We start from the raw sequence: 26,745 nt of genomic DNA on the forward strand, positions 1-26,745 counted from the left end.
GGGGCGGCGGGGGGGGCGTCTGCTCTTAAAGGGGGAAAGAGAAAGGGACCCAGTCTGCAAAGTTCAGAGGGTGCCTGGATGCCCTCTGGGCCCATGCCGGGCACGGGGAGGAGGCCAGGGCAGAGGGAGCTTCCAGGTAAGACAGCCAGGTGGGAACACTCCTGCTGGAGGCCCAGCCTTTGTCCCACCAGAAGAGAGACATCTAGCCTCACACAGAAGCAAATTCTGCAGGCGAAGGGCTCAAGGCACAGCGAGAGTCAAGTTCACGGCTCTATCAGATACAAGTCCCTCAGCATCTCTCAAGCTCCTGCCGTCCCCCAGGGGCTGGGATGAAGGCGGACAGGATGCAGTCACCAGGGAGCTCACAGCCAGGGACAGCCAGGGGGGACCTTAGTTTGTGAGGTGTCCTGGGAACACGGCGGGGTCGGGGGGTGTCTAGGGGGCCTTTGCCGAGCTTGCCCTGCCTCCCTAATCAGATGGTGGCTCCCTCTCCCCCACTCCACACCCTCTGACCCCATCCAGACACTGCTGGGGCACATCACCGCCTCCCTGCTTCACTGCTGACCCCTCTCTCCCTTCAGACTTGGCTCAGAACTCACTTCCCCGAAGCCGACTCTGCCAGCCTCCTCCACCCTCGGCCCTGTTGGGGGTCCCCGCTGTTCCCTGTGGAAGTGACATCATCCCTCCTCTGTCCCAGCCCCTAACACAGGCCCGGGGCAGCAGGTCCCTGACACACCTGGAAGGCTCCAGGCTCACCTGTTTGCCCAAAGCCACGCCCACCGCCAGAGGCATGGGGCCGGACACGCACCTTCCTCAAGGCTCCACCCACAACCAAGAATATTTCTAGATGGTTTTTTTTAGGGCTGCACCCGAGGCATGTAGAAGTTGCCAGGCTAGGGCTTGAATCGGAGCTGTAGCTGCCAGCCTAGGCCACAGCTCACAGCAATGCCAGATCCTTAACCCACTGACAGGGGCCAGGGATGGAACCCTGGCAAGGAGTGACATAAAGTGATGGCTCAGAACCAGCTGGCCCATGGGATGGGGCCGTGACACGCCCCCAAATTAAGCTGGGCGCCAGTGGGGGACACCCCACTGGCCACGCTGCTGGGCACCCCAGCTTCCCCCCGACCCAGCCTCCAATGAGCATCCAGAGACAGCAAAGAACCAGACTGATGAGTGAGCGGCTGGTGCCCGCCTTATAAGGCAGCCTTGGGGAAACTTGGCCGGTGGAGCCAGGGAGGTGGCTCCAGGGGGGAGGCAGAGCCAGGAGCCGCCACGCAGACAGGGTTCTGGGTCCTGCAGCCCAGCCCCAACCAGAGCCCACGAGAGGGGCAGGGATGACCCCAGAGGACAAGAAGGAGGCGGGCAGGGGCCAGTAGCCTTGGAAACCCAACAAGCAGAGTTCTCGGTTGACCAGGAAAGTATCTGTTTGGCCCCTGGGGGTGTCTCATGGGGTCGCTGCATCTGCCTGCAAGAGGCACAGAACAGACGCCCCCATGTCACTCCTCCTACACTGTTCTATGGAGCACCTGCTTTGTCCAAGTCACTCGGGGCCTCCTGAGAGTTCTTCAGAAGAAAAAAGACAACAGCCCTACCCTCAAGTAACCTAAATCCAGGGACTCTTTTTATGCTAAAAAATTATCTAGCAGGGGAAAAAAGCTTCATACACAAATAATTTACATTCCAAGCCATACACATGATATTATACATGAGGAAGATGGAAAAAGGCACGGGAATCAGAGGGAGTGAGGCTACTTCCAGCTAGCGGGAGAGGTGTCTTTTGAGCCGGGCTTTGAAGGATGCATAGGAGTTTGAAAAGCAGTGCTGTGAAGAGGAGCAAGGTTGGGGATCAGGAGGTCAGGGCAGAATTCTAGTGAGGAAAGGTGACCATGAAGGACCAGAGCAGGAGGAGCTGGGGAGAGGGGAGGTACGAGCTGGACAAGAGAGTGAATCCATTGCGGGGGGCGGGCTGGGTAAGTGGGCAGTGAGGGCTCAGTGTAGGCATGGATTTCATCTGTGCTGGGCTTTATGGAGGTCAATCTAGGAGCAGCTCAGCTGAGGTCCCAGAAGACCCTGTTCTGCACCCACAGTCACAGCCTGGAAGGCTTCCCGGAGGTGGAGGGCTGAGGTCTCATTAGAGGGCACAGAGCTCTCCACCTCCCTGATGCAGAACCAGCTGGCCCTCAGGGGTGAGGGGTAGTGAGCCCGGGAGGACAGTCAGAGCAGGACCTGTGAGCTGGGGGGCTTCCAGGAGCTCCCAACTCAGCCCCCCATGGAAGAGAGGAAGGCGACAGGAGTGTCAGGTGGGCAGGAAAGATGGACAGGAAGTGAGGCCGAGGGACAACAGATCTGTGCCTGGAGGGAAGGGACAGGCTGAGACCAGAGGAGGGGAAGGAGGGAACAGCGGACGGAGCCTCAGGCCAGGGGCTGGTTGCGGGGGGCGGACTCAGACCTGGGGTCCCTCCGAAGTCACTGCAATAGATTCGGGGAGTACTTCTCCATCAGAAAGGCCCTGCCCCGCACCCAGACCTGCCCAGGGCCTCAAGTCCAAGGCCGAGTAAGGGAGGGCCACAGCCCCAGGCCACAGGGGGCCTCGCTTCCTCCTCCCAGCCCACTTCGTGCCCCTGTAATTTCCAGGCTCCCCACAGTGACTTCCAGGGAGCTGCTATAAAGGAAAAGGTTTCTCCTGGAGTCAGCCGCCTCCCCCAAAGCCGAGCATCCTTCCTCCTTGCAGCATCTGTCCGACCCCCGCGTGGTCCAAATGCGCCTACAGGTTCTCAGCCCGAGAGCCCTGGTCTCAGGGAGCCCCCTCCCCACCCAGCCAATAAGACATGCACACACATGACGGACACACACGCTGACCCCCAGCTCGAGGAGCCCCACGGGTGGGAGGACAGCCTCGCGGGCCCACGGACCTCTCCATGGACGGCCAGTCTCCCATCTGCGCAGAGAGGGGCTGTGGGTCCAGGCGCTGGTGCCCAGCTCGGAGGCTGAAACTCTTCTCCCCAGAAACACCGCACAGCCCCGCCCCGGACACCAGCCTCCCCAACACCCCTGGACTGACCGCGGCCTCGGCCGGGATCCTCCCACCCCCCACCCCTGCGCCTGGCCGAAGCCTTCACGCTCCAAAACTCAGCTGAGGAGGCCTCAGCTCCCACAGCACCGCCCGCACGCTTCCTCGACGGCTGTTCACATCCTGTTCCCTGGACAGAGCCGGCCCGACTGGTCCCTGCGGTCCTGGCCCAAGCCGCAGCCAGCGCTGGGCAGGATTCTTATACATGTGCCAGCCCTGACGGCCCAGGCCAGTGCCACCCTGAGCGGACCCCCTGCCTGCCCCCCAGAGCAGGACCACCCAGCGCCCGGGGGCACCGAGATCTGGGTGGCGATGACCCCGTCTCCCCAACTACTTCCGCTCTGACTCGGCCGTGTGTGCACCCCTCACCCCGGGAGGGGCCGCATCCGGAGGCAAAGGCCCTGGACCAATGATGACCGTGAGGCAACGGCCTCCCCCCGACTCCCCAGACACCAGCCAGGCCTCGTCCCAACACCGGCCCCACCGTGCCTGGCACGCGGTGCCTCTGAAGGGTCACGTTCATTCGGGGAGACACAGACCGGCACACCCGGGCTGGAAGGGACCTCTGAAGGTCCTCTGGTCCCTGCTGCCCAGAGCGTGGCCCAGCGTTGGGAAATCCAATCCAGCCCCAGACCCCAGGGCAGAGCCAGCTGCCCGCCCCCAACCACCCAGCACAGATGACAGGTGCCTTGCTACTCACCCTCCTGGCTCCTGGGGGGAGCCTCAGCCACGGGGGGCTGGGGCTTGGGCTCCAGCCTGCTCTGCAGCTGAGACATCGGCGTGGGTTCCGAATTCTCCAGGGTCTGGGGGGGATGGGGGAGGCGGGCGCCTCGGCTGGCTTGGGCACCTGGATCTCGACCCGCTTGGGGGCTGCGTCGGCGGCGGGGGCGGCGGGCGCCTCGGGGGTCTTGGAGCTGGGGGTCTCCACCCTCCGGTGGGCTGCCTCCTGGGGCTTGGCTATGCTGATCTCCGTCCTCCGGGGGGTGGGCTCTGGCGTCTTGTGGCCCAGCACCTCAGCCCGCTTGAGCCCGAACCGGGACGGCCCGGTGGGGCCAGCGTTCTCGACCTGCTTGGACGAGATGTCGATGGAGATCTCCGTGCGCCGAGACACCGGCTCGGCCTTGGGCCCCGCGAGCTCGACCCTCCGCAGGGCGGCCTTGGGGGATCGCTGGCTCAGGGAGTCTACATGGCGGGCCGTGGGCTCTGAGTTCTTCACACCCAGGTCCTGGAACTTCTGGGTGGAGCTGGCCACGGTGGCCCGGAGCAGGGGAGGCTGGACCCTCCGGGGTGGGGTGGAGTTGGGCGTCTCAACCTCCTCGACCTCAAAAGATCTTTTCAAGGCTGAAAGGTAAAGAGAGGAGAACGTGATGAGCAGCGGGCTCCGGAACCACGGGGCGCATCCTGCTAACGGGGAATCCTGGGAAGTCGCAGGCGGGGATGCTGCAGCCAGGACCCCGGGGAGACTCCTGCACCGTCCACCCTCAGCAAGCAAAGGGGACAGTCTGCTAGGGGACTGAGACACCAGCAATCACTCGTTCTGGGAGAGAGAGAAAGGGCTGAAGCTTGGGGAATGTCCTCTGACCTCCGTGTCGGCTGGGGCTGCGGCCCCACCGGTTACACTTTCTATAAGGATGCTCTGGCTCAAGCGGAGCCTTCGATTTCTTTCCTGTCATGGTCTCTGCATCCCTCACCTGCACCCAACACAGACACCACCAGCAAACGCCACCGCGCCAGCAGCCGTGGGGGGACCACGCCCCCATAACAACAGCCACAACCTAACCAATCAGAATCCCCACGGGAATGACACCATCCAATCAATAACAGCATGAACAGCCAGCACGGGAACTTTTTTTTTTTTTTTTTTTGGTCTTTTTTCTTTTTTTAGGGCTGCACTCACGGCATATGGAGGTTTCCAGGCTAGGGGTTGAAGCGGAGCTGTAGCCGCTGGCCTCCACCACAGCCACAGCAACGCCAGATCCAAGCTGTGTCTGAGACCTACACCACAGCTCATGGCAATGTCGGATCCTTAACCCGCTGAGCGAGACCAGGGATCGAACCTGCGTCCTCACGGATGCTAGTCAGATTCGTTGCCACTGCACCAGGACGGGAACTCCCAGTTCGGGGCCTTGTAACACCGGCAAGCCCTGGGCTTGTTACTGTGCACAACCACACTGACTCCCCTCCTAGCCCACGGTGTAAATAATACTACAACCCCCTGATACAGAGGCGGAAACTGAGGCCTGGTGCTTAGGCAATGTGTCCAGCGCCCCCCCATCTCCGCCAGGATCTGCTCCTGCGAGGCGGTGAGGACAGTGCCCAGGGAGCCGCCATCCATCCCCACGGTCCCTGCAGCCGCGCCACAAACGAGAACCAGCTGCTCCCAGTTACAAAGACAGAACAGGAAGGGGCCACGTGGCAGGAACACTCACCAGCTCCTCCCCTGCAGGGCCCACAGCCGGCCCTCAGAGACCCACAACGCCTCTCCCGCCCCCTCTGCACCTCGCCTCGCAGCCCCAGGAGCCCGGGATGAGGTGGGACCCCGCCATCTCTGTCCCTAGCCCCCAAGACCAGCTCTCAGGGCCATTCTGGGCAGCTCCATCTCTAGTCTCCTTCCTCCAAAGTCCAACGCAGCCCAGTCTCTCCCGTGGGCAGTGCCTCCTTCAGAAGACCCGGGCATGGGAGGGGAGGGCGCCTGCATGGGTGGGTGGCCAGGGGAATGTGTGCTCTGGATGTGGGGGGAAGCGGCCCCAGTTCTGATACCTGGTTGTGTAAAGTTCCCCAAATGTGGCACTCTGGGGGACCCTCTCAAAGCCCTGGGCATCCCTCCTTCTGGGCAGGCCCAGAGGGCACAAAATCCTGGGCTGCAAAGCTCAACCACGCCAGAGGCCCTCCGGGGATGGGAAACGCCCTCCAAGGAGGGAGCTGGGTAGATTTCAGGGGCGGGCAGGGCACCACACACCTTCTCGGGGACACACCTGCTTTTGAGCATCACTGCCACCAGGCTGGGATGTGGGCCCAGGGAGGCCAAAGTTCTAGATTCAGAGAATCTGGAAATCTGGATTTTAAACGTAACCTCCTAGTTTTTAAATGCTGGCATAAACCAAGAAAAACAACCCCTTTAAAAAACACTACAAGGGCTGCCTTCAGTCTATGGGCCCTGCCACAACCTCGGGTGGATACTCTGCATGGCCAGGGCAGCAGGCAGGTACCCGTGCAGGGACTCCACCAGGGGCTGGCCAGCAAGCTAACTACAGGGTGCACACCGAAGTGCCCGGAGAGAGGTCAAGTGCCTGTTAAAATGACCAGAAAGTCCGGGCTGGATGCCCGGAACTGTGCCGTCTCAGAGGTCCCAGGGCCTCCCGAGGCATCTGGTCTACCCCTGCCCCAGAGCGCTGTCCACCGGTCCCTGATGGTGGCTCCCGTCCATCTGGGCACAGGCATTTCCAGGCGTCCTTGTGTTAGTTCCTTGGGGCGGAGCTGGGAGAACAGGAACTAGGTGGATGAGCGTCTTTTGCCAGGTTTGCCCACGAGATAAGACCACCTCTTCCCGGAGTCCCGGCAAGGTCCGCCCCAGCCCCCGTTTGGAGAACCCCTCCTTGGGGAGCCCATCTGAGGGCACCTCCAACTTCGACCCACAAATTAAGACCTGGTACTGAAGCCAAGGGCTCCCTGACTCGGGCACCTGCCGTCCAGACTTAGTGATGAGTGTGAACCAGGTCAGTGCTGACCAGAGCCGGCTTGCTCCCTGGAACCCCAAATCCACATAAAATGCATCATCCCACCCCAACCACCACCCTCTCCTCTCTTTGGCTGCTCTGTGTTTCTCTCTTTTTTTTTCTTGGCAGAAGTTCCCAGGCCAAGGATGGAACCCACGTCACCGCAGTGACCCAAGCCATAGCAGTGACAATGCCGGACCCTTAACCTGCCGAGGCAGCAGGGAACGCCAGCTCTGCGTTTCTCCTGGCACGTGCCGCCTCTGGCCCCACACTGGGTCACGCTGAGCATCCAGCTCCATCATCCATCCCCACACTTGCTGCCCGGCACCGCCACCCCGTTAGTCTAGCCTGTTCCCACCAGCAGGACGGTCCCTGCTCAGCAAATGAATGTCCAGGGCTGGCAGAGCTTATGCCACTCCCCCACCCACTCCGAGGATTTCACGTCCCCCGAAAGGCAGGCTCACTCCTGCCTCCTCCCCAAGCCTGCTCTGGCCCCGTGCATTTCACACCACACCCTCCGTGTCACCCTGGCCGTCCCCGTCTGCTGGGACGGTCCTCAGGGCAGGGGGGGGTCCCTGGAAGACAGCCCGACGTCCTCTCCCCCACTACTCCACGAGCCAGCTCTCCAGCCCTCCCAGGGGCTCACATGCTTCTTCTTCTGCACAAACTAAAGGCCAGACTGGATCACAGGTTTGGAAGCAGGGGCGCAGGACAGGGAGGCACAAGGCCTTCAACCCCATTCCAGCCTCAGACGCCACACTTTTCTGCAGTGGGTTGAATAGCATCCCCCTAGAAAGTACGTCTGAATCCCAACCCCCAGAAGCTGTGAAAGTGACTTCATTTGGAAAAAGAGTCTTTGCAGATGTAACAAGGTAAGGGAGTTCCCGTCACTGCTGAGCAGAAACTAATCCGACGTGGGTTCAACCCCTGGCCTTGCTCAGTGGATTAAGGATCCGGCGTTGCCGTGAGCTGTGGTGTAGGTCACAGATGTGGCTCAGATCTGGTGTTGATGTGGCTGCGGTGTAGGCTGCAGTTGCAGCTCCGATTCAACCCCTAGCCTGGCAACCTCCATATGTGTGGCCCTAAAAGGACAAAAAAGATGTGATGAGGTAAGGGCTCAGGACAAGACCACCCCAGGCTTAGGAGGGGCTCTGGGTCCTATAAATGTCCTTAGAAGAGGACGCAGAGGGAGCAAGAGACACAGAGACGGTCAGGTGACAACAGAGGCAGAGGTTGCAGTGATGCAGCCACAAGCCAAGGATGCCCGGAGCCACCAGAAGCTGAAAGAGGCCGGGGGACTCCCTAGAGCTTTTAGAGAAGGCTGGCCCTGCCGACACCTTGATTCTGGACTTTGGGCCTCCAGAACCATGAGAGTAAATTTCTGTTGTTTGCGGTCATTTGTTACAGCAGCCACAAGAAGTTAACTCAGAGATCACTAAAAGGATGAAACCTCTGGGCTGCAAGACTGTCGGGGGGCCTGCCCGCTGGGGCTGTCCCCCCGACTCTGCACCCGGCCCCAATCACACTCAGCAAAACATCCAGCAGATGGACCGACGAAAGCATGGCTGAGCGCCTGAGCTGCTGCCCTCAGGGATCCCAGGGGGAGAAGCTGCCTCCTTTTCCCTTTCCTGGAATCACACAAACCTCGGAGGGGGACGGTGTCGCAGGAAAGACACCGCTCTAGCTTTACACCGGAACATTTGGTGATGAAATGAGACCATTTTTTTGAGACAGGCTCTGCAAAGGACACCCAGGAGCAGCTGCCTCTCTAAAGAGGACACTGTGACATAAGCAGCACCCAGCTGGGGAAATGAGGCGAAGCCAGCAGGCCAGGGTCCTTTGGCATCCCGACCCGCATGGGAGCCCTCCAACAGGCTCCAGCTCCTGCCCACACGCGCACACGGCCACCCCTCCCTCCCCAGGGCTGAACTCTTGGTTTTCTTGATGGAGAACAGGAATACCCCACCCCCACCCCACAGGGCGGATTTTTTTCACTGCATTCCTCTTCCCTCCCTGCAGGGAGGCAGCCCAGGGTGCCCACGGGACCGCGGAAGCCAGCAAGAGCGCTCCTGAGCATGTCATTTTGGAGGTGGGAGACCCCACGTGACCCCACGGCAGCTCTGAGGTCCGGCTGTCCGAGGGGATGGACTGGGCCGAAAAGTGGCCTTTCACTGGGCAGTGGCGGGGCTGCGGCGGGGGGGGGGGGGGGGGGGGGCTGCTTCCTTTTGTCTGCGGGCACCAGATGTGGGGCCAGCCCGTCCTGGGAGGTCCCCACACGGCCCTTGGGAGGGAAAGTGACTGCCATCCCCCAGAGGATGTCACCTCTGCCCACACCACTTCCCCAACAAGAATGCCCCCCGGCCAAGCCAGGCTAGAACCTCGCCTGCTCCCCAGGGCCCTCCCCCTCGAGCACCCCGAGCCCGAAGACTGTCACGCCCTTTGGCCCAGCGCTGGGAATCAACCCCCAGGAAATAAGCAGCGTATGGAGAGATTTATGTCTGGGATGTTTGCATCAGCACGAAAACAGCAAATGCTGGAAACAATTCGCGTTTACGCAGATTTTCTAAACCCGTGTGCCGAGTCCTGCCAAGTCATCAAAATCACGTCCTGAAGATGAGAAACGCTGAGAAGACCAAGCAAAAACAGGAGGGACAGAGAGACGTCCGCGGGGGCCTGACTTCATCGCACACACATGTGCGGGGCGCACGCACACGCGAGGGAAAGGCCGCCTCTGGATGGAATTAAGGTGCCTGTTTACGTCATCGCACTTTCCTGCCTTGTCCCAACGTGCCTGCATGAACGTGGGTCGCTTCATACTTTCAGGGGATCAAACCATCCACACTGCTCTTCAAACACAAACCTTGCTGAGAAGAGGGGAGGGTGTGGGTCGCGGCGGCTCCAGCCCGGCCTCTCCCGTCCATCGAGCGCCTACAGTCTCAGCGGCTACGGGGCCAGGCCGCCCGCCTGCCCTTGGGGGTCGGCGCAGGAGAGGCCTGGATCTGGGCCTGTTTAAGGAGGAATGCGCGGCACACAAGAGCCCTTTGTGAAGGCCCGCAGGCTGCCTGCCCGCAGTCCTGTCCCCCTTCCCGCTCACTTCCTGCTGCGTCTGGGGAGGGGACATGGGGGCGAGCCACAGAGCCCTGCTCCAGCCTGGGACAAATGTCATGCAAAACAAAAATGCTGGAAACCAAGGTCAAAACAAAGCCATGGTCAGTCCCCTTGGGAGGAACGACGTGGCCGCCACCCAGCTCAGGGGTCCGACTCTGGGCTCAGGCTCCAGGAGCACCGGCCATGGTCAAAGTGAGTCTCTTCCAGGCCGCAGCAAGTGGGTTCTGTCCAGAGAACCAGAGGACACCTGAGAGCCGGGCTCAGGATGCAGGACAAAAGGAAGGCACCTCCCTGCTCCCTGGCCTGAGTCTATACGACAACCCTCCCTAAAGGTAAGCCCACGGCCACCAGGATGCAGAGGGAGTTCCGAGCACCTGCGGCCACTGGGGTGGACTGGACGCAGCCCCGCTGTTCTCACTCTCCTGTGAGGGCAGCAGGGAGCTGGGGCTGCAGTTGCGGGGACAGGCGTCCTCCAGGGCAGCAGGTGCACCCACGGGCTGGTTCCTGAAGCAATAACTCCTCCAAAGGAAAGAAGCCCAAGGCCACAAAAGCCAGACTTGATCCCAGCAAAAGGGCGGATTCACTGGGAAAAGAGGGGCAGGACAAGGCCAGGGGACAAGTCCAGGCAGAGGGCAGGACAGGACAAAGGCCCTACATGCCTCCGAGGAGCTGAGAGCTAGCCGGACGCGGGGGCGGTGGGGGTCCTTGCAGCCTAGATGCGGATGGGGCTGCTGCTTTCAGGACCTAACGCAGGGGCTCGCACAGGGGGCAGCTTGACCACGGTCACCTCTGGGCCCACGCTCTGCGTCTGTCGTGCTGCAGATATGGACACAGCGGTATTCGCACAGCCATTGTGACTGTTGCTGGTATAACTACAAACAACGACCCAACTCTGGGGAGGTGAGCACGCGTGCCTGTGTGGATACCCCACCGGAGGCCGAAGCTGAACCTGCCTTACCCACGTCCACCACGCCCACGGCCAGTATCTGCCCTTGTGCCCGAGGGCATCTCCTGGCGCCCACCCAGTGCCCAAGCCCTGAAGGCAGGAAGGGGTTACACTGCTCCCCAGGCCCACTGCCTTTAGCCAGAAACTGGAGGGTAAACACCGGCTCCCCCTCCCCGGGCGCTGGCATGGCTCTGGGGGCATGTCGCAGAGTCCCCAAGCAGCTCCCCCCTCCCGTCGTGGTGGCACGCCTTTGAGCCTCCTCTCCGTGTCTCGTTCCCATGCTCTGGAGTACGTGGGATCGCCCATCCCTCGAACCCTTGTCTCAGGAGCTGCCTCTGGGGGCTCAGAGGGGGATGGGGAGGGGCAGGAGGGCAGGTGGGGGAGGCGGGCTCGGGGCAGGGAGGGGGACACAAATGGGGAGAGTGGGAGGGGGTGTCCTCTGGGAGCAAAACCCTCCAGAAGGAAGAGCTTAAAATAGACACCGTGGCTGTGCGGGGCCTGGACTGGTGGGCCGGCCGGGGGTGGCTCGCAGCCCGGTCAGCAGTGCGGGGGGTGGCCCGTGGCCCAGCCAAAGGCAAAGTCCAAAGACAGGAAGAGAGGAGGCACGGCCCATGGGCACCCACAGCTCAGAGCCCCCCCCCGTGCCCCGCCTTCCCCAGGCAGGTCCCCGGCTGTGCTGCGACGTCAGACAGCCTAGGAACGCAGAGGTGCCAGCCCCGATTTGCCTCTGGCTCTAGCTTGGGGGCCAGGAGCCAGCACGGTGGCTGAGGGCACCAGCCGCCTCGAGCTCATCTGCACACGTGGCTGAAGGGCCCACACAGCCCCCGCTCCCTGGCCTGACAGCCTGCACTGTCCCCCCCTCGATGGTCTGGTCCTCTGGGCAAGGAGGACCCAGCGCAGCCAATTCTGCTTAACCCCGAGGGGCTGCTCAGGGCAAGCCACAGTGTCCCTGAGAACCGCGGGTCCACCAAGGGTCTCTACGCCTGGGGAGACCCCCCACCCCCGTAAAAATGTGAGGTCAACCCCTCCGCCACGGCCCCCAATTCACTCTGATGACTGACTTTTCCTTGGGCTGTTAGGACGCGGGCATCGGGGGGCCTCCCCCGAGGAGGCCCGGCCAGCCCCCGCCCTGGAACAGCCATGTGTGAAGGAGGCCCGCTGTGCCCGCCAGCTGGGGTCCCAAGTTGGGCCAAGAGAAACAAGCAAGCCCCCTCCTTCCTTCCCAGGCGGCCACTCAGCACACGGGGGACCCTCCACGCAGCCCTTCCTGCTCGTGACATTTCTGGGCACAAAAAGAGTGCAGAGGCCGTAGGGAGTCCGGTGACCCCCGGCCCCCTCAACTCGGGACACGAACGAGACCGCCGCTTCGGGCAGAGAGCCCAGGGGCGGCTGCGGTCAGCCGGGCCTCGGGATTCCAAATCTGCGTCCTCCAGCTCACTGTGCTCATTTCTCCCCAGAACAAGCTCTCGCACCCCGGCCGGCGAGGATGCCGGTGGAACCAGCCCCAGTCCCGGCCGGCCTGGCCGCACAGTCTAAGCCACCCGGGATGGGTCCTGTCCACTCCTTTACAAGGGCTTCCGAACTCGGTGTCTGCAGAGGACACGGTCCCGTGGCAGCCCCCAAAGGTGTGTCCGAGTCCTATCTCCCGGGGCCTGGGAAAGCGACGTGGAGAGGGGTCTTTGCAGATGGAATCAAGGTAAGGATCCCGAGGTGGGACTGCCCTGGATTAGGGTGGGCCCTGGAGGTGCCATCGGGCTCAGCAGTAATGAACCCGACTCATAACCACAAGGATGCGGGTTTGATCCCTGGCCTCGCTCAGTGGGTGAAGGATCTGGCATTGTCATGAGCTGTGGTGTAGGTCACAGACAAGGCTTGGATCCCGAGATGCTGTGGCTGTGATGTAGGCCGGCAGTTGCAGCTCTGATTCGACCCCTGGCCTGAGAAAAGGGGGGGGGGGCAAACGCGATGACAGAGACAGGCAAGGAGAAGGCCGTGCAGAGACGGAGTGATGCATCCAGCAGCCAAAGACACCAAGGGTCCTCGGCTGTCACTAGACTCGGGGAGACGGGCCTGGGACAGACCCTCCCCCAGGGGCTGCAGTAGCCCAGCTCTGCCCACGCCTGACATCTGACCTCTGACCCCGGAGCTGGGAGACCCCACTTCCATGGTTTGAAGCCCCCCAGACGGAGGCCCTGGGCAGCCGCAGGAAACGAGCACAGCAACAGAACACAGCACGGGCCTTTCCGTTCCGCCTCTGCTGATGCCGAATGGAGCCTCTTCCTGCGGTGAATCACCAGCTCTGGGAGGGCACGCAGTGCCGAGGGATGGGGCTGGCTGGCGGGAAGGGGCCGCTCCCCTCCCGGCCCGGTCAGCCGCTGGCTCACCCCGGCCCTGCACAGCTGCCGAGGCCTTGGCCCGGCGGCCCCTTCCTGCTGCTGGCCGCCCCCTGGCCTGAGCCTCCCCCACACCTTCCTGGGGCAGGGCCCCTGTGTCCAGCCCACCTGGGACATCCCAGCTCGCAGCTGTTCCAGTGTCATCAGTCAGGGCACCCTGTTCACTCCCAACCACGTCCCCATCGGGGCCAGGAGTCACCTGGTCGGCCTAACCCAAGGCGGGTTCCTTACTGGTGTTCCCCTCCCTCCATGGAGAAGGGTCTTGGGGTGACGGCTCTGGGGATCGGGGAGCTGTCTGACAGCAGAAACCCTGACGGGCCTCACGGGACCGCCACCGAGCAACCTCTGCTCCAAGAAATCTCCCCACACAGAGAAAAACCACAACAGAGGCTCGAGGAAGCCGCTTCCCGGCCTGGGGCCTCTTCTCCCTCCGGCTGCTCCCCAACCCCCACTCCGGCTGCCCCCCAACCCCTGCTCCGGGCCCCCGGGTTCTGGTGACACCAGGAACAGCCACCCTAAGATACTGGACTTCCGTCTTCTCTTGACAAAATTAAAGTTAGGGGACCTGGGTGCCTTGGGAAGGACTTGTCCTCCCAGGTCTCGGGCCAGCTGGGGGCTCTCCCCGCTGGGACAGGGCTGCGCAGAGATGCGGGCCAGATAGGGGAAGAATGTCCCGACCCGGGGTGGGGACACCGGGCAGGCGGGCGGTGACCGGGCCTCTCAGGCCCAGGAGGAGGGCCGAGGTGCGGTGGCCTCGGGGGGAAGGGAGGGGACAGAGGGCCTCGCTGGCCTCTGAGGGTCAAAGGTCCCGTGATAAATGGCAGCAGAGGAGCAGAGGAGGCAGCCCAGGAGGGGACTCACTTCAAAACCAGAAGCCACAGGCTGCAGCGCCAAGGGCTCAGAGGTCACAGAGCCCTTTAATCTGCGCCCCCTCCTCCAGCTGCCCCAGACACCCCCAGGGGAGGGGGTCTGTCTGGACGAGAGAACTGAGATGCTGCTTCCAGGTCTGAGCACAGCCCCTCCTGGCCCCTGAACAAGAGGGTCCCAAGGAGGGCGGTGCCCTGGATGCCACGCGGCCTGGCCCCGACCCCGGACCAGGGTCAGCCCAAAGCTCGCTCCACTGAGAGGCTGCGGACAAGCGGGCCTGCCCACAGCCGCTGTCCCCTGCCGGTCCTTTCTCATGCCACCGGGCTTGACGCAGACCGGACCAGGACACCCTGGGAAAGCTGGAGTCAGTCTTGGCTCCAGGGCACCAGGCCGGGCTGCCAGGTCAGTGGCCAGTGGACGGTCCACCCGGTGGACGCCTCTTCCCCTCTCTGTTCTCAGCCCAGCGGGGGCGGCCGTCCCCGACCCACGGGGCCGAGCAACCACGCCGCTGCCTGCTGCGGGGAATGGCAGAGACACTCAGAAAATGCAAAAAGAAAAAGAGCCTAATACCAGGGGCCGCTCGGCCCAGTGAAGGGACAGAGGGACAGAGGGAGCCGTGCTGTGGCCCGAGGGCGGGAGCAGGAGGGGGGCTGCCCGAGCTCACAGGCGCTCTGGCCTAATTACAGGGGACGGTGACCCCAGGGAGCAGGGTTCAGGCCCCAATCATAGCAGCGCCCCCGAGTCCAGCTGCTCCCCAGGCCTCCGAGGAGTGGAGCGGGTCACAGCACATGACCCCGGCTGGCCAAGCGGGCTGGGCGGCCGCAAAGCCCTGCAGGCACAAGAGGCTTTGGTCTCTACCCTCAGAGACGTGGGGGCGCTTGGCAGAGAAGAAGGGGTCCAGAAAACCGAAAGGAGGATGTGGGTTGGTTGTGGGGGACAGGCCACAGCGGACACTGAGACGATTCTGGAAGGGGCTCCTGGGGCCGCCCACCTGTTCCAAGGACCCGCTGGGGGCTGAGTGAGGCCACTCCAGGACCCTCTCTCAGGCCTTACTGGGCTCTCGCCCCCCAAAAGACAGGTCCGTGTCCTACCCCGGAAGCCGTGCCTGGGACCTCGTTAGGCGAGAGGGTCTTCACAGATGGAACTCGGAGCCTCCTGATGGTATCATCCTGGGTTTAGGAAGGACTCTACATCTGAGAGAGTGTCCTCATGAGAGCGGGCGTGGGCACATGGGGAGCAGAGCCTGGAGGGATGTGCCTACCTGCCCAGGGCGCGAGGACCGCAGGGCCGCACCCCCGGGAGCGGGGGAGGGGCTGGGCGGAAGAACCAGCCCTGCCCACATCCCGAGTTCAGACTTTGTGGACTCGGAACCGTGCGTGGGCCCCCAGCCTGGGGTCTCTGCTGCAGCCGCAGGACACTCGGGCTCACTCCATCTCTGCAAGGCCTCCCTGAACTGGCCACACAGCTGGCCTGCCCTTCTGCTATACCTGCCAGTGGCCACCTGGCCACACCTTCCAGGCAGCAACCAACTTAATCTTTTCTCTGTACGTTTGTTCTTTGAGCGTCTGAGTGTTCATCCGTCCTGCACAGGTTTCACGGCAAATCCCCTGCAGGACAGAATGGACCCATCTTCTGAGCAAGGCAGGTGCTGTGCCCCAAACATCCTCGGAGGGCGACCAGCCTTAAACAGGACACTGCAAAGCGTCCACCTGGGAGGGCCTCTGGGGCAGGTAGTGTGGGAGCCTCTGGCCGCGGGCCTGCTAAGCTGCAGATGATAGATAAACGACCTCCCCCGCGGGGCCGCGCCCCATAAACAGACAACCTCTCAGTTCCGCTTCTGGCTGCCGAGAAGGAAAAAGTGAGAGTGGGTATGGTGAACTCCAAACCCTCCCTGCCAGAAAGCACTATGAGGGGACACCCCCAGACACCCAACGCAGCCCCTTAACCTCTGCCCTGCCCGCCGGCCACGTGGGGGCCTGGCTGCCAATCACCCCCTCCTGGAGTCCTGCCCTATGACGTCCCAGATGGCGGGCCTTTCCGGCCACCAGCTGCAGGGGACATGGGGCAGGGACAGGGCCCAGCCCCCTCCCCATGCACACCCACACCTGGGAAAGCCGGAGTCCCCGACAATCACAACCAACCCATCCAGCCCCAAAGTCCCTGGGAGTAGGGTGGCGGGGTCCCGGCGCAGCAGAGAGAGCGCCTGCGGAAACGGGGCTGCAGGCGGGGTGACTCTTTCATCTAAAACTGGAGCCCTTCGGCGGCCAGGTGGACCTCGGCGGGAGAGTGGGCAGCTCCGCAGGCGGCCCAGAGCCGGGGCTGCTGGTCGAGGCACAGAGCTGTCACACACGTCATCTTCACTCCCCGCCCCAAGCCAGCCAGTGACCGGTGAGCCCTCTGGCCTCAGCATCCTGGTGATGGACTGGAAGGCCCCTTCCAGCCGGGATGCCAAACGACCCCACGAGGGCCCTTTAGGGGTCGCCACGAGCCCCAAGTTCCTCTCACTGCTCGTGCAACAACAGGCCGAGCAGTTCTGAACACTCAGCGGAGCTGGAAGGGCCTGGCCAGGGGTGACAGGGAGGGCCAGCCCGCTCCCCCCGAGGCCGAGCCCGAGGGCCAAGCTGCACATGCAACTGCGAGCGGTGCTGGCAGAGGGGGTCCCCACAGCTTGCTTGTTTGGGGCAAAGCGTCCCTGCCCCCAGCACCCCAAGCCAGAGCTGGAAAGACCCCGCAGGATCCAGGGCTTGGCTGCTGTGCGTTAGTGAACTAGTCACTTTCCAGGTCCCTCAAACCAAAGCAGGAGGTTGGGTTGGGTGAATTGTTTTTCTTTTTGACAATGAACTTAAAAAAAAAGTATCTAATGGGAGGTCCTACTGTGGCTCAGCAGGTTACCAACCCAACTAGTGTCCATGAGGACGTGGGTTCGATCCCTGGCCTCGCTCAGTGGGTTAGGGATCCAGCATTGCTGTGAGCTGTGGTGTAGGTCACAGAAGTGGCTCAGATCCCGTGTTGCTATGGCTGTGGTGTAGGCCAGCGGCTACAGCTCTGATTCGACCCCTAGCCTGGGAACCTCCACATGCCTCTGGTGCGACCCTAAAAAAAAAAAAAAGAAAAAAAGAAAAGCAATACAGGACATTTTTGTGCAATGCAGAAAATTTGCAAAACACAGAGAAAATGAAGAAAAAAAACCTCTATAAACCCACGACCCAGATAACCGCTGCCAATGTTTGGGGAAGGCCCTCCCAGTCTTTGTGTGCAGACAGACGTTTGCACTGTACACACAGACACACAGGCTCGTGGAGAGACGCAGCAGCGGGCAGCTCGCAGCTCTATGTCATCTTGCTCTGTCTCTAAATTCCTTTGTGGTTCCAACGTTCTGGCCTCAGATCCTTCTCAGCTCCAACTGACGGTCAGACTCTCATTTCTGGAGCTTATTAAAAAGCAGAGCGCTGGTGCCCACCTCCCCAAGGTTCTATCAGGAGGGCTGGGTGGGCCTGGCACCCCAGGGTGCCCTCCCCAGGCTCCTTCTGCCCTCCCGTGGGCTCCCAAGCCTCCTCTCCCACCCCCTCCTGCAAATCCTACAGGAAGACGAGCCTCAGCACCCAACTGTCTGGGAGGCAGCCCTGGCCAGCAGCCCCACCCACCCCCACTTTCCCCCAAGGCACCCACGGTCTTTTGTCCAGCTCCTGGGTGGGTCTTTGTCAACACTGTCCCATACTGGGCGCTGCTGGGACAGAGGCCTGGGTGACGAGGCGGTGTTTGGGTCCCAAGGGCCCCCTGTCCGCCTGAGGCTCACAGTGTTTACCTTAGCTGCCAGGGCCTCCAAGGAAACAAGCCGGAGAGACTCAGGGCTCCGCCAGCCTCTGCCCTCCTCCCTGGAACAGCCGTCACACGCCTCCCAACAGACTGTCACCTCCTATGGCCCGAGCCAGGTTCGTCCATGCTGACCCCTGCTACAGACCCAACATGACCCCCCAGAGGTCCCAGGTTGCATGATACTCCCCCAGGGTGCTGGCATTAGGAGGTGGGGCCTTTGGGGTGATGTGGTCATAAGGGTGGAGCCCCGCAACGGGATCAGTGCCCTAAAGACCCCTGCGAGCTCTCTCCCCGCTTCTGCCCTGTGCAGACCAGGTGAGAAGACACGTGAACCTGGAAGCCGCCTCCGCCGGGCAATGAATCTGCCAGAGGCTTGATCTTGAGCCTTGCATGCTGTGCAAGCCCCCCGTGTGGTCCTCCTGTCACAGACTAGGACAGGCCCCCATCCCACCAGGGCCTCAGCCCCTGCCTGCCACGTTCTCTGTCTCTGCAAAGTGTCTGTGGCCTTGAACCTTGAAGACTCAACATCTCCTGAGTGCTCAGCACACACCAGGCATGTCCCTTCTGCTACGGCAGCTCATGCATGTCCCATGGCCACTCAAAGATGAGCGATTTACCCCATGCCCATTTTACAGATGGGAAACTGAGGCAGAGAGAAGCTAATGTCCAGCTCAACATCACGGTGTGGGCAAGGGTGAAGCCACATCAAGGCAGCACGCTAAAGCATCGCACCACTCTGCCTCCAAACCCCGCCTGACCCCCTGAAAGCCAGACTCTGAAATCCATACGCCCACTACACGCTGGCACTGCACCCAACTGTGCTGAGCCTAGACACGCCCTGCAAGGCGGGCCCGCGGAGTGCCATGTCCCAAACATGGGCACCCAGCGAGAGAGCAGTGAGACTGGGATGGGAGCAGAGGCGGCCCCTGCCAGACCCCAGGCCCTGGACCCCGCTGCTCCCGCTCACCTGCCAGGCAGACTATTTCCACCCCAGCCAGGCAGGGTCGGCCCTGTGAGGGGGCACCAGGCAGGTGTCAGCGGTAGGGAGGGACAGACAGGTGCAGGCGCAGGGTCAGGAACACTAGGTCCGCCTCGGGCCAGCCGTGCCCTGCGGAACCTGTCCACCTCGCCGGGCTCCGGGACAGCCCAGAGACCGTGTACGGGAGTCTGTGTGCCTGGGGCGCGGCGCGTGCTAGGTGCTCAGTAAGGGGGTGCGGATGGGGAATAAGACCCGCAGAATCAGAGGAAGTGTCTGTGAGCGACAGGGGGCAGCTGGAAGGTCGGAGCCTAAAAATCCGGGAGGGAGGCTGGAGCCCAGCAGTTGGCTCCAAGGCAGCTTGCTCAGGACCCCGGCTCCATCATTTAAATATTAGGAGAGATGTAAATATTTGAGAGCACACACGCCCACCGGCCCCCAGCCTCGCCTCACGGGGGAGGGGGGGCCTGCAGTCAGGGAGGGGGAAGATGCACACACGCCCACCCCTCCCCCAGCCGCCCCAGGACTTGGGGTGGGGGCGGCACCAGGGACGGAGGGGACCCAACCCGGCCTTCCCCTTCTCCGCACCGGGCCTGCCAGGTGCCCCGGGGCTGCCAAGAGTTCCTTTTACAGCTGAGCAGAAAAGCAGAGCAGCCCTCTCTGAGGAAGGCAAAGCTCGCCACTCCGACCTGCCCCCCCACCCCCCGCGGGGACACACCACGTGTCCCTCGCCCCTGGATTAGTCACCACCCCGGTCCCTCCCAGCTCTCCGACCAGGCGGAAAGGTGGAGCCAGGAGCCTCTTCTCGCCCCCACCTATGCTCACAGGCACAGCGCCCTCCCACCACCTTCCCCTTCGGGGCCCAGGGCACCTACGCCAGGTGTGGGCATCGCAGTGTCTTCCACACAAAACTACACGTCGGCAGAAATCACAACAGGAGCCAGCCAGCACCATCTGCCGGGATACCCCGCCTGGAAACTCCTAGCCAGGTGCCTCTTCCTCCAGGAAGCCTTCCCGAACCTCCCCCTCTCCTGGGCTCATGGCTGGACCCCCCCCCAGAACACAGAACACGCTAGGGCTTAGCTGGCGCCCACGGACAGCTGTTGAATAAACAAACGTAGGAGGTGACTGCCTCTCCCACCCCAGCCATCCTCCTCTGGTCCCAGAGACAGCGGGTTCCAGCACTGAGCGAAGGGGAGACTCCAAAGCCGGCTACTTTGCAGAGCGCTGCTCCCCTGACGTGTAAGGAAGGGAAGGCCGCCCCTCCGGGCCCGGTGTGGAGCTTTGACTGTAGATAACACCCGCCCCCCGTGTGGAACGGAGGCCAGAGAGCCCTGCTCTGGGCCAGCTTCCTGCGCCCAGGGAGGGCCGGCCGGGGTACAGGATGAGACCCAGCCTGGGAAGTACGGAGAGTCAGCAGGCGGCTGGCCGCCGACGGGACGGTCAGGACCAGAACACAGGAGGGGGCGAGGCTGCAGGAGGGGAGACGGCGAAGTGGCCTGAATCTAGGCCCACCCTGCCAGGGATGTGCTCTTCCCGCCAAAAAGAAAGATGAGACTGTTCCATCAGTTCACCTCCTACAGGCAGAGAGGGGGCCATGTGTGTTCCAGTGGCCCCCTCCCATTCCCGGGGGGACCCTCAGCTGCAGCCCCCACAGGGCCCCACCCCAGGGGACAGTCTGAGGCCCATCCTTCAAGGGCAGGGCGGGCTGTGGGTCTGGGGTGGAGAAAGCCAGACAGAATCATGGAAAGAGACCTGACACCGGCTGCAAAGAGCTCAGAGTTCCAACTCCCCGTACAAGAGGGAGAACCGGCCCCAGGAATTCCCAGGTCCGTCCCACTGAGATCGGGCTGCAGGACAAATCCAGCACCTCCCTCCAGCCCATTCCCCGCAAGACCCATCAGGAGGCGGGGTACTCCTACCCCCTGTCTGTGCCCATGGAACCACCACCGATCCCCAGCCGCCAGTCCCTCGGAGGATGCGGCTGGGGGAGTGGAATGGACGGAGGTGGGGGCTGTCACCTCTCCTGCCTCCCCTCCCCATCCCACCTGGCCCTCCCAGGAGGGGATTCCAAGTGCTTGAAGGCTGAGGCTCCCAGCCTTGGGGACAGCCCCCGCCTTGGGGACAGGGACCCGGAGCTTTAAGCCGCATGTGGACAGGACACGCGAACGTGTTCAGGGCCAGGTTTCCTGATATTCTGGATTTTGCAGCAGCTGCAGACATGGGCTTCCCCAGCTGCCCAGGGACCGGGGGACCAAAAAGGCTGGAGCCTGGGGGGCTCCGCCTCCAGGAGGGGCTGTCGGAGACTCAGGAACATGGAAAAGCAGGCCAGGGGTCTGGGAGGGAAACAGCAAATACAAGAAAGAGAGCGGGTTGGAGCCTCAGTCCCAGGGTCCCCTCCCTCCTTACGGCCCACGCTGTCCGGGGGTGGGGAGGGGGACTTGCTGTGCAGATTCTCTGCTGAAATCAAAGCCATCCTCCTGTCCTCCGGCTGCATTTCTGGGCATTGGCAGCACTTTTTAAAATGACAACAAACTTGAAGTTTCTAGACTGTCTCCTGGTCCAGGCTAAACGGAGCCTCGGGGCTCTGTCCAGACCAAATTAAACAACCCGAGCCCAGAAATGCCCCAGGCGCCGGGGGTGTCTAGGGGTCAACCGCTGGGTCTGTTTGGCCCGAGAGATTACAAATCCTCAGCCTTCTGGGACCATGTTCCAGAGAATTCTGGCCCATTCGGTCTCATAAGCAACTTAGCCTCCAAATTTGGGAAAAACCAAGAAGACTTGGGAAAGATGGCCACTGTTTGGCCATTTTTCCTCAGTGGCTTTGTCAAGAGAAGGCAAAGGGATTCCTTCAATCCCATCCCCGGGGGGCCTGGACCGCTAATAAATCTCCCCCCAAAGCCCCTGCTTGCTCAGCTCCCCTCACCCCGCGCCCCAGCCACCATTCTACACACAACACCAGGTCTGCCAGGGTTTAGAGCCTGCACCCATGGTTGCCCTGGTCTGGCCTGGCAGGAAGGTGGGACTCCTGGTTTGGGGGCCACCGGGGTTCCTTTGAGCCTGGCCCCCAGGTCCCTGCGGCTGGCCCTGTGCTCCTGGCTGTGCCCCAGGGAGCCTCTTCTGAGCAGCAACCAGCCTGCCCAGCACATGAGTGAGGGGCACTGGGCTGCTAAACTGGGGGTGGGGGGTATGCAACAATAGTGACGGCTGAGCTGAACTGGGCATGGTGGGGGGGGGCCTCTGAATATGACGCCCCCCACCTCTGGACATTCAAAGAGGAGGACAGAAGAGGCCCCATTCTGCTCTGCCAGCACCAGGACCAGGACGAGGGCTGCAGCACCCCAAGGGGTATGTCAAGGCCACAGTCACCAGGCTGAGAAGCCCATGGCTGTGGCCCCCGCAGGGCCAGTATGCCAGCTGCACGTCAGTACTTGCCTTGGCAAGGCCCCGTCAGGAACAGGCTGCCAGGCCACTGCTTCCACCAGCCAGACAGCCTGGGCCACAAACGTGGCCTGAGCAGGTACCTGCCACATGCTGGGCCCCGTGTTCCAGCTGTTCCTTCCTCCAGGCACAGGGGCCCCAGCCCGCACCCCCAGCAGCACAGGGGCGCAGAGCTAACAGAGCGAGCTCAAGGCACACAGCTCTCTGTCATCAGGAGCCCTGGCTCGGCCCCCGGCCCCAGATGGGACTGTCCTCCCAGCTTCTGATCTGCGACACAATCAGGAGCTGCGAAGGGCTGCCAGCGGAGGAGGGTGCCCAGTCAGCACGCCCCGTCCCTGACACCAGCTCCCGGGCCGGACTCCCTTTCAGGAAGGCTGGCAGCCAGCAGAACCATGACCCCACTGTCTCCAGAGTCAGGTCGCCTGGCATACAACTGTGTCGCCGTCTGCAGGACGGGCCCGGGGCCACCCACCCGGGGCACTCCAGGGTGGGGGACGCAGAGAAGACTGGGGTGTGACCTCCCTGGTGAAGGGACCCTGTGGCCTCCCAACCCAAGCCTCCAAGCTCTGACAGTGACACGGTGTGACATCTCCAGGTCCAGGCCAGGGCTCCCATGCTGGCCAGAAGCCCAGTATCTGCTGGACTCAGAGGGACCCCCCGGCAGGCTGTGAATCCGCCTTGCTAGCCATGCAGGCCAGGCTCCCTCACCCCCCACAAAGACCAGAGACCTTCCTGTGGCCTCTGAACCCCTTCCCTTCCATCACCCAGACTCCTGCATTCGGGTGTCCACAGCCACCCCCACCCTGGGCTCCAGCAGCAGCCACCACACTCCCGGATCAGGAGCGGGCTCAGTGCTGTCAGCCACATCCCGAGAACAAGCCACGGACAGAGCAGTTTATTTATTTATTTTTTGCTTTTTAGGGCCCCACCCCCAGAATATACGAGTTCCCAGGTTAGGGGTCAAATCAGAGCTCAGCTGCTGGCCTACACCACAGCCACAGCAATGCGGGAACCCAGCCGCATCTGTGACCTACAACACAGCTCACGGCAACGCCAGATCCTTAACCCACTGAGCGAGGCCAGGGATCAAACCCGCGTCCTCATGGATACCAGTCAGGTTTGTAACTCGCTGAGTCACAACAGGAACTCCCGGACAGAGGGGTTTATAGCCCCACTCAACAGGGGGAAACTGAGGCACAGGGGCCAAGACACCATCTGCCACCCATCTGTCAGGCAGCAGAATGAGCCTGCCCTCCTAAGCGGCGCACTGCGGGCCGGGCTGTGCAGCGTCACTTTCCCCAAATGCCCTCCCCCTCAGGATGCAAACTCTGCTCCCGAGTCTCTTTCACACCTGTCTAAAGTTCATGTCTTCCACGTTCACCCTGCCTCGCTGGCCCCGTCCAACCCTCCGCTCAGCCAATTACAGAGACGCTTCTGCCACCTGCCACCTGGCACGTGCGTGTCTGCCAGGCCAACGCAGGGCTGCGGTCAGCAAGCCCAGCTCCTCCCCTCCAGCTGAGTGACCTCAGCGCCACCGTGGCCCCTGCCTCCTGCCACAAAGGTGGGCACTGCGGGGAAGCTGAATTCACAAGAGGCCTTGGGCCTTGCTGAGAAGCAGATTCGCCCCTCTCGAGGCCCGCTGGCATTAATTAAGGGCAGATCCACTCCCATCACCAGGCTACAGGCCCTGTCATCCTGGGAGGACACCTGGACCCGGCCACCCAGGGAGCCCTTGTCCCGGAGGCGTCTGGGCTCCCAGACAAACAGGTGCACCTGTGCGATCCATCTCCCCAGGGGACACTTTCCCTGCCCTCTGCCCGCTGCCATGCTCTGGGCTCAGAGCCTGCGTGGCCTCCAGGCCCCAGCTGGGAGGGTCCCTTAAGAGCACGGCAGAGGGTTCAGAAGGGCAGACGCCTCCTCAGGGGTGGGGAGGGCACGGCTCTGGGGCCAGAGCTCCTGGGTCCTGCGCCAGATTGTGTTTCAACAAACTCAAGGACTCTTAGGATTCTCTCGGCGCATGCAAATCTGGGTACAGCGAACGCTGCTGGGGAAAGTAGGCCAACAGCTGGCACTTGGAAGGGCTTTTGTTCCACAAAGACCCGCGTTGTAATAGCAGCTGTGATAACAGATTTGGCCTGCGCTGACTAGGGAACACGCTGTCCGGCTGCCCCTGAGCCTCCAAGGCCCGGGAGCTGGATAGGCAAGGAGTCGCCCATCACGCGGGGGTGACGGGCGCTGAGGCCACCTGAGGCCTGTCTGCGCATGGGCAAAGTGGGAAACAACCTAGAAAAGCCACATCAGCAAAGGACAAAAGATGCTCCTTGCTGCGCCACGGGGTCTCCAGAGAGGCCAGAGAGCCCTCGACGAGGGAGGGCGAGGGCCGGTGTGGGAGGCTGGCGTCCTCGGAGGACACTGCCCCCTCTCAGTCCCAGGGTGGTGGTGGGGGGAGACCTGAATCCACAGGCGCATCCAAAAGAGCAGACAAGCTGAATCCCCAGGAGCAGAAAGATCTGCCCCCAGGCTCCGGGGTGGGGCGGGGACCTGGACAGGCAGGAATAATAGATGCAGGAGAAGGGCATCCCCCAGGGGAGGGCGCAGATGTGCCCAGGATATGGGGCATCAGCAAATTTTAACTCGGGGCACTGCTCCTCACACCCACACCCAGACACCGGGGGCAGAGCTGCTCTGCCCTTCAGGGCGGGTGGCTCTAGCCCAGCCGCTGCCCTTGAACCAACCACACCTCCAGGAAACACCCCATCAGGATCCCAGTTTGCTCAGGCTGGCGGTCACCCCCAGCAATGCCCGGCTTTGGTGGTGGCCCCTGGGGCCTCTGTCCTTCGAGCCTCGGGAACCATGGGGAGCAGCAGCCACCGAGGAGCTGATCCTACCTGGTAGAAACCGGGACGCCAAGTGGGCAGCCCTGCATCGGCCCCACGGAAACAGAGCAACACTCCAAGCTCCACCACTCCGGCTGCCTTCCCAGGCGGGTCTGGGCTCCCGGAGGGCGGGCACACCTGGTGGGATTGTCGCGAGCAGGCCCCTCCTTATGCCCCCGCCCCGAAGGGGCCAGATTGTTCCGGCCTCCCCCACTTCTGCTGGCTTCCCCTGGGCTGAATGCGCCTCCCCCCCACCTGCAATCAGAGTCCGCCTCCTCCACAGCGACCTTTCTTTGCCCTGGCTCTGCCAGCCTGTGTCACCCACGGCGGCGCTGGGTCAGACACCCTCCCCCGCTCAATGGTTCCTTCCCATGTGTGTCTGTGCGAGGCGGTCCGTCCCAACAGCCAGGTCCACTCCAAGTTCCTGGGGCTCTTAGGGAGGCCGCCTTTCTGGTCCCCAAGCCAGGCATGCACACACATGCACACACAAATGAGCCACACACACACACACACACACACACGCGTGTGCACACATGAATGAGCCACACACGCGCACGTGCGCGCGCGCACACACACACGCATCCAGGGGGCTCTAACTCCCCTGCCTTCAGAACACCACAACTCTTCAGGGCACATAACGGGGAGAATGACGCACACTGGCAGCCAGGGGGTCCAGGCCCCGCTCCCCAAGAGGGAGAGAGCTGCCCCGAAGGCGCAGGGCTGCCAACTGTTGCATCAGGACCGTCTCAATGAGATCATTGTCTCTGCTTAACGAGAAGGTGGAGAAGCCGCCCAGCCGCAGAGGCCGCCGGCGTCTCCAGAGGGGGCACAGCGGGGACCGCGAGGCAGAGGCACTAACAACCTAGGTGGCACGAACCGTGACAGCTCGAAGACCACAGAACCCCCAAATCTCCCCCTCCCCATCCTGCCTCAGGGCTCCCACCGCATCCCCAGGAATCCCAGGGGCGGTGCGACGCTTTCAGGTCAGGGTTGCAGGCGCCCCAACCCTTACAGCCTGCGGGAGAAAAGCACGCCCGGTGTAGGACCTGAAGGGGGCAGCCGTCTCCACCTCGGCTGACTCTCCCACTCGGACACTTAGGAGACGAAAGGCCCCAGAGGAAGCTCCTGGAACAGCAGCTGCGGGAGGGCTGCTGGGGCAGGCAGAAGGCGAAGCAGAAGGGAAGGCAGGGAGATGCCGGTGTGAGCAGGCGCCCCAAGAGGTCCGGATGGCGAGGTACAAGCCTTCTCAGCTCTGCAGACCCAGGACCCCCCTCCCCCGCCCCCGGTTCAGTGCTCAGGGTCAGAGTCGGGAAAGTGCTCCCACGGCAGGACCCGTCCCTTGCACAGGGCCAGCAGGCCACTGGACCCCACCCCCTCCTGTCTCCCCACCCCTCCTGTCTCCCCACCCCTCCGCTCCAGGCAGTCCCCGCCCAGCCCAGAATTATAGCTGCTGGGGCGCTGCTTGGGGTCCAGCCAGGCTCCGGGGCCCAGAAGTGCCCCCACGGATGGGGCTGAACCCAGGTGGGCCACGGG

At 62.6% G+C, this 26,745-nt stretch overlaps 1 protein-coding gene across 1 annotated transcript in view; it reads right to left on the bottom strand.

Annotated features, from left to right (window-relative positions):
• Positions 1–26,745, bottom strand: part of SEPT9 (septin 9) — a 92,756-nt gene that overhangs the window by 64,868 nt on the left and 1,143 nt on the right. The window contains 2 exon segments of the mRNA XM_005653856.3: positions 3,774–3,887; positions 3,890–4,414. Coding sequence (XP_005653913.2) covers positions 3,774–3,887; positions 3,890–4,414 — 639 coding nt within the window.

This window comes from Sus scrofa, chromosome 12, assembly GCF_000003025.6.
Source record: "Sus scrofa isolate TJ Tabasco breed Duroc chromosome 12, Sscrofa11.1, whole genome shotgun sequence".
In the NCBI taxonomy this organism is placed as follows: domain Eukaryota; kingdom Metazoa; phylum Chordata; class Mammalia; order Artiodactyla; family Suidae; genus Sus; species Sus scrofa.